Raw genomic sequence first — 6,990 nt, forward strand, 5'->3', positions numbered from 1 at the left:
AGTAGTCATTAACTGATATGATTTAAACTGGTGAGATATTAATTATACCTTTTATCTTATAAAAATTTAAAATTTTCATACTATATATGCACTGCAGATTTCATGGCAACATTAGGAAGAAATATTCCTGTTAATTTAAAAATTTATGATGTTCCCCAAGTTAATTGAGATAGAAATTCTACTTTTGTATTGATGTCAAATATAATTCCTATTGCCAAATGTATTTAGCTTCCTTATCTACCGATATATATACTATACGTGCATGCTTATTAGTAAAACCTATCAATATTGGAGCTGAGACACTGAAAACTAGTTGAAAGCTTACAAAGTTAATTTAAAGAAAGGGAAGGGAAGGGGAGATGTTTTTCTCTTTCTATAATTTTTATTTCCATCACTCGCAATTACACCTCTCACCCACCATAAATGCTATTGCACCCTCTCGATGGGCTCTGCTATTTATTCCTTAGCTGCCACATCCTCTCCACCTGTTTCTTCAATTCTCTTCATTTTCCTCACCCCCCCCCTTGGAACTTCAAACCCCTTTCTCTCTCTCTAGACTTTAACCCTCTTCTCTCTCAAGGTAGGTCTCTGTCAAACCAGTGACCCCAAACTTTTAAAAACCACCCTAAAACCTCCTTTCATTAATCTTTCTCAACAATGTTCAAAAGGGCTTTCTTTTGTTTTGCCTATACGGCCCTGTAAAAAGTCTCTACTCACGAAACCTATTTCTTTCCCTGGACCAGCTTGTTTATAGCACCCGATCTGTGTTCACACCATTTGCCATTCTCTCTTTCATATATTCGCTTATAAAGCTTTGCTGAGAATCAAGAGAGAGTGCAAAAAGTGTTTGTAATCTTTGGTTTGTGGGGACTTTCTATCAAAATCAACCTAAATACCACCAATATAGGAAAGCGGGGCCAAGAATCTAACAAGCAAGAGACTGATATGTGTAGCATGTATTGCTGCTGGTTAGGGTTTTAAAGGTCAATGGCTATCTGTGTCTCCCAACATGAGGTTTCTAGTGACCAGCTTACCACTGCATTTAAGACAAGAAAATAGTTGCCCTAAGCTCTTAGTCCCCTTCTCCAAATAATCCATACGGTAATTTTCTTTCCTCCTTTTTTTCCCCAACTTTTGCTGCCCATTTTATTTCTCCGAGGTTCTTTCACTTTTCCCATGGGAATAGATTAGGATAAGCTTTCGACTAATCCATCATTTTAATCTTCGAAGTATATGCTACCTTTAAATATAGTAGCAGTTGGTTATTAAGATATTCAAAGAAAAATCCTTCTCGATAAGCGAACTAGACCTTTTTTTTCTTTGAAAGAGAGATGGTATATGGTTTACAGCTCCATTGTTTATTTGCCTTTCAAATGTTTTACGATTCCATTGTCATGCACTGGTTTTGACTTTTTTAACTTTGTACTTACATTTTGTGTCTTTCGTTACTGTTCTACAGTTTATTTAACCCTTTTCCCCCTTTATTTTAGTTTGCTTGACTTGTGTATGTTCTCTCGGCAGAACCCAGAATATCCATACCGTCGCCATTCGAGCACTTTGTTAACATGTTTAGCCCCAACTTATTTGAGAGTCCCCATATGTTCGACATGTCTCATAAGACCTCGGAAAGTGAACTAATGGGGAAGATCAGGGATGATGATTATGAGATCAAATCAGTCAATGAAACTATGGATGCTCCCTCTGGAGATGATCAAGATCCTGACCAACGCCCTAAAAAGAAGCGTTATCATCGTCATACCCAGCATCAAATCCAGGAGATGGAAGCGTAAGTCTTGTTTTTTTTTTTCCTCTTACTTAAAGATAAGAAAGATTAACATGACTAGTTCTTCTTTGGGGAATTGATTCTTTGGACACTTTGTTGCTCAGATTCTTTAAGGAATGCCCTCACCCTGATGATAAGCAAAGGAAGGAGCTTGGCCGTGAGCTAGGGTTAGAACCTCTACAAGTCAAGTTTTGGTTCCAAAACAAGCGCACCCAAATGAAGGTATATTTCCATATATAGGTGAAAATCAGGAGCTCTAATATGCTTATTTAAGTATTTAGACTTGTTTTATGAGTAAGCTTTTCTGTCTATGTAGTAAGCTTTCCTAGCTTAGTTGCTAAAGTTCACCTTCATTAACAGGCCCAACATGAACGCCATGAAAATGCTATACTGAAGGCTGAGAATGAAAAACTCCGAGCTGAGAATAATAGGTACAAGGAAGCTCTCAGCAATGCTACATGCCCCAGCTGTGGAGGCCCAGCTGCCCTTGGAGAGATGTCATTTGATGAGCAACATTTGAGAATAGAAAATGCTCGGTTAAGGGAAGAGGTGATTGAAAAATGCTTCACACATCCCATCTTATTATCAAGTTACCTTTTTATTATACTTTTTATATTTTGGTTTTCTTGTATTACAGATTGATAGGATATCTGGAATAGCTGCTAAATATGTTGGCAAGCCTTTATCTTCATTGCCTCACCTTTCATCTCATTTACATTCGCGCTCTGTTGATCTTGGAGCTAGCAATTTCGGGAATCAATCAGGATTTGTAGGGGAAATGGATCGCAGTGGTGATCTTCTGAGGTCTGTCTCTGGACCTACAGAAGCGGATAAGCCCATGATTGTTGAGCTTGCTGTTGCTGCAATGGAGGAACTAATACGAATGGCCCAATCTGGGGAACCTTTGTGGGTTCCTGGGGACAATTCTACAGATGTGTTGAACGAAGATGAATACTTAAGATCTTTCCCTAGGGGAATTGGACCAAAGCCTTTGGGGTTGAGGTCTGAAGCTTCAAGAGAATCTGCAGTTGTCATCATGAATCATGTCAACTTAGTTGAGATTCTCATGGATGTGGTAGGATTTTCTTTTTCCCAAGTTTGGGTCCATTATATAAATTTTTAGATCCACCTCCACTTATTTATGACAAAAACGATTGATTTCCAGAATCAATGGTCAAGTGTGTTTTGCGGTATTGTTTCAAGGGCTATGACTTTAGAAGTCCTATCAACTGGAGTTGCAGGAAACTACAATGGGGCCTTGCAAGTGGTACTAAGTACATCTATATGCTTTTCTTTTCAATAGCAATCTAATAAAATTTCTGGCATGGATGCTCTTTCCCTAAGCTCTGAAAGCATGCCTAACATCTTGCATTTTCAGATGACGGCTGAGTTCCAAGTCCCTTCACCACTTGTACCAACTCGGGAAAATTATTTCGTGAGGTACTGTAAGCAGCATATTGATGGAACTTGGGCAGTGGTTGATGTTTCCTTGGATAATTTACGCCCTAACCCAATGTCCAAGTGTAGAAGAAGGCCCTCAGGTTGCTTGATCCAAGAATTGCCAAATGGATACTCTAAGGTTACTTACTCTTTATTTCAACGTGTATATATTTGTTGGGCTGCATTTTATGTTGCCGCTTAACGTGTATACAATGTCATCTTTTCATTATACTTTCAGGTTATATGGGTCGAGCATGTAGAAGTGGATGATAGAGCTGTCCACAACATATACAGACCAGTAGTTAATTCCGGTCTAGCTTTTGGAGCAAAACGTTGGGTGGCTACGTTGGATCGACAGTGTGAGCGTCTAGCAAGTTCAATGGCCAGTAACATTCCAGCAGGGGATCTATGCGGTAACACCATGTTTAGCAGCTTATAATTCTCTTAGTCCTAGGGATACCTTGTTGAATGCAGCGCATTCCATGTTTCTCTGATGTTACCATATCGGTTCCTTTTGATCTCTGCAGTTATAACAAGCCCAGAAGGGAGGAAAAGTATGTTGAAGTTGGCAGAGAGGATGGTGACTAGCTTTTGTACAGGTGTTGGTGCTTCAACGGCCCATGCTTGGACAACTTTATCGGCAACAGGCTCCGATGATGTGCGGGTTATGACCCGAAAGAGCATGGATGATCCAGGAAGGCCTCCTGGTATTGTACTTAGTGCTGCAACTTCCTTCTGGATCCAAGTTCCACCAAAGAGGGTATTTGATTTCCTAAGGGATGAGAACTCTAGAAGTGAGGTACATTAATTAAGCTTCCAATTATGCCAAAACAATGGTACACCTTTTATGTTAGAATATTATACTAATTTGCAGTTTTTAAATTGAATTTATAGTGGGATATCCTATCAAATGGTGGCCTAGTTCAAGAAATGGCTCACATAGCTAATGGTCGTGATCCAGGCAATTGTGTCTCTTTACTCCGCGTAAATGTAAGTTGGCAAGTTAAACACATGCTTTAGATCTTTAATTGACGACAATCATCCATCAAGCTAACATCTCTAACTGGAAACCGATCTGCAGAGTGCAAACTCTAGCCAAAGCAACATGTTGATACTTCAAGAGAGCTGCACTGATGCTACAGGGTCCTACGTGATATATGCCCCGGTCGATATTGTTGCAATGAACGTTGTCTTAAGTGGCGGGGACCCGGATTATGTCGCACTATTGCCATCCGGTTTCGCAATTCTTCCCGATGGTCCAGGAGTTAATGGAGGAGGGATTCTCGAAATCGGCTCGGGTGGCTCTCTCCTTACCGTTGCTTTCCAGATTTTGGTTGATTCAGTTCCCACAGCAAAGCTTTCTCTTGGATCAGTGGCGACTGTCAACAGTCTAATTAAATGCACGGTTGAAAGGATCAAGGCTGCCGTAAAGTGCAATAATGCTTGACCAAACATGATATAAAAAAAGGTGAGCAATCAACTTAATTAGTCCTTCACTATATTTGGAGTTTGCAATCTAAGCTTATCCCATTTCACAATGTGCTGCAGGGAAACGAGAAGAAAAGGTGTTTGTCCGAAAACAAATTTAACGATTGAAGAAGTCAAGAGCGCACCTTTCAATTCATCCTTTGCGGTCATGGTGTTCTGTAAGAAGGCAAAATCACCAAGCCTGCAAGGATAGTAGGTTCGGGAATTGACTTTGCCAACGAGATTCTAATATTAGATATGTTGGGAGAACTCCCCATTTTGTGTAGGCTAAGAGTTCAATGTAGGAGTGGACTTTATACTAGTCTAATTTCTTTCCGGTTTCATGTGTTATTGTTGAAGCATTAGTTAATTTGGACTTATTCCTCCATTAACAAACATTTGTTAATTTCTGCTTTATATTTTGTTTTGGTTGTTTCATAAATTAATGAATAGCTTAGCTGCTGCCTTTCTCCTACTTCTTTTCTTACGCAGAATCGCATTTTAATTTTAGTAGTTGGACATCACTACTGTAAATATTGCTTAGGACACTCCCAACAGCATCAGCTTATTTCCCTCTAAGACTGATAGATGTTTTAGGTAAATTAAGCGTCAGTGGAGTGAACGTATCGCTCCATAATTAATATATTTTGTTTCATCAATTGTAATGTGTAATTTTGAAAATTGCAGTCATTTCTATAGATGTTAAATCTAATCTCAATTTTTCTTTTAATTTTTTTTCCCAAGGTATCCATTACGAATGTGCAATTTTTTTTTTGAAAGAAGTATATAATACTCAAATTTATTTATAACTATATACATAACACAAGGTGCATATGTCACGGGCCGCAGTTCAAAGCTCGTGACCATCGCACCAAATGCATCCAATAGGGGTCTATTACTCAGATGGGGATCATTTGGCCCACGAGAACTGGCCCGATTCAAAGAGATATTGGAGAAACCTGTCAGATTGAAGCTTGGTTGGCCCGATAACGAAGAGATGACAACTTAGGCTAATATGGTAACTAATCTTAGAAGATAGAGGGAATCATATCTTGTAAAGATTAGATTAGATTTGATATGGCATATCTTGTAAATCCCTAAAATAAAGGGATATGGTTAATCTCATTCGTCGATGTAATTGTATCTTGACCGTCGGTTTTAGGAGAGCTCAACTATAAATAGGGAGCCTCCCCTCAGTTGTACTCACTCCATTCATTGTTTCATTATTCTTTGTGAATAAGAGAATAGAGCGCATTTACTCAAACACTTTGCGAGCGTTCTTTCTATTGTTCTTTGTTGTTCTTCTTTTGGCATAAATCGCTTCCGCTCTTCAATTTGGTGCCTTGGAGGAGTTCTTAAGGAATCCTCACTTGAGTTAAGGCTAACTTAGGCGAGTTTGGACGAACGGATCGCCTAAGGCCGCACGGATCGCAAGAGAAAACTCTAGCCCCGTGACACATACACCACGTTAGCTCATTTTTTAATCATCCATTAGAGTTATTTTGTGATAAAAATCAAATTATAGATATATAATTAAAATTTTAAAGAAAACTAATTCAAATTAATTTATCCTTTAAAAAACTCTTTAAGTTTTTAAACTATTGTTATAGATATATTATTAAATTATACAAAATTTTCAAATTTTCAAATACCACTAAAAAGTTAATAAGTGAACACATAAAGAAATTTAAAATTATAAATATTGTTTAATAAGTTGATTAAAATTTTAATAGTGTTTAAAAAATTATCAGAATTAAATATTAGATTTTATAATATTTCATAATTTTAAAAAATAAAATATGACAATGTTTAAAATTTTATTAGAAAAAAGTTTTAGTTTGAGATAGTCGTTGATCAAAACAATCGTTTTTTAAGCATATCCATATTTGAAACAATTATATTTTGAATACCCATGTTTGAAATAGTCGATAGTGTCGCAAACACCCTCAGCATCGTTGTTCTATCGAGGTGGGTCATCTTCACAACTACCAACTCAAACAGTAGGGGATGTACGATGGGAGGCTAGGATACGGTCACAGTCAACGATCAACCCTGACATGCACGTGAAGATGAAGCTGAAGTCGATGAAGAACCATCAAACCAAATAGTGCGACGGAACAAATTTATTAAATTATGTTATTTTGTAATTTTGTATACTTTTTTTACATCCCAAATGTACACTTATTTATAATATACGAAACAAATTTATTAAATTAGTTTGATTTGTACACAATTATATTGTGAGTTTAAAATTTACAATTAATTATGTTACTTTTTCATTTAAGATTTTCTCCATATAT

The 6,990-nt window shown here is 37.4% G+C and overlaps 1 protein-coding gene across 1 annotated transcript; it reads left to right on the forward strand.

The window, feature by feature from the left end:
- The first annotated feature begins 501 nt into the window (after positions 1 to 501).
- Positions 502 to 5,165, forward strand: LOC105773786 (homeobox-leucine zipper protein MERISTEM L1). The gene is made up of 12 exons (XM_012595910.2): positions 502 to 1,101; positions 1,522 to 1,786; positions 1,888 to 2,005; positions 2,144 to 2,332; positions 2,421 to 2,858; positions 2,949 to 3,050; positions 3,162 to 3,362; positions 3,462 to 3,636; positions 3,751 to 4,022; positions 4,118 to 4,213; positions 4,305 to 4,691; positions 4,772 to 5,165. The coding sequence occupies exons 2-11, from the start codon at positions 1,566 to 1,568 to the stop codon at positions 4,668 to 4,670; spliced, it is 2,178 nt and encodes a 725-aa protein (XP_012451364.1). The 5' UTR covers positions 502 to 1,101; positions 1,522 to 1,565; the 3' UTR covers positions 4,671 to 4,691; positions 4,772 to 5,165.
- The last annotated feature ends 1,825 nt before the right edge of the window (positions 5,166 to 6,990 follow it).

The sequence above is a fragment of the Gossypium raimondii genome, chromosome 6, assembly GCF_025698545.1.
Source record: "Gossypium raimondii isolate GPD5lz chromosome 6, ASM2569854v1, whole genome shotgun sequence".
Classification (NCBI taxonomy): domain Eukaryota; kingdom Viridiplantae; phylum Streptophyta; class Magnoliopsida; order Malvales; family Malvaceae; genus Gossypium; species Gossypium raimondii.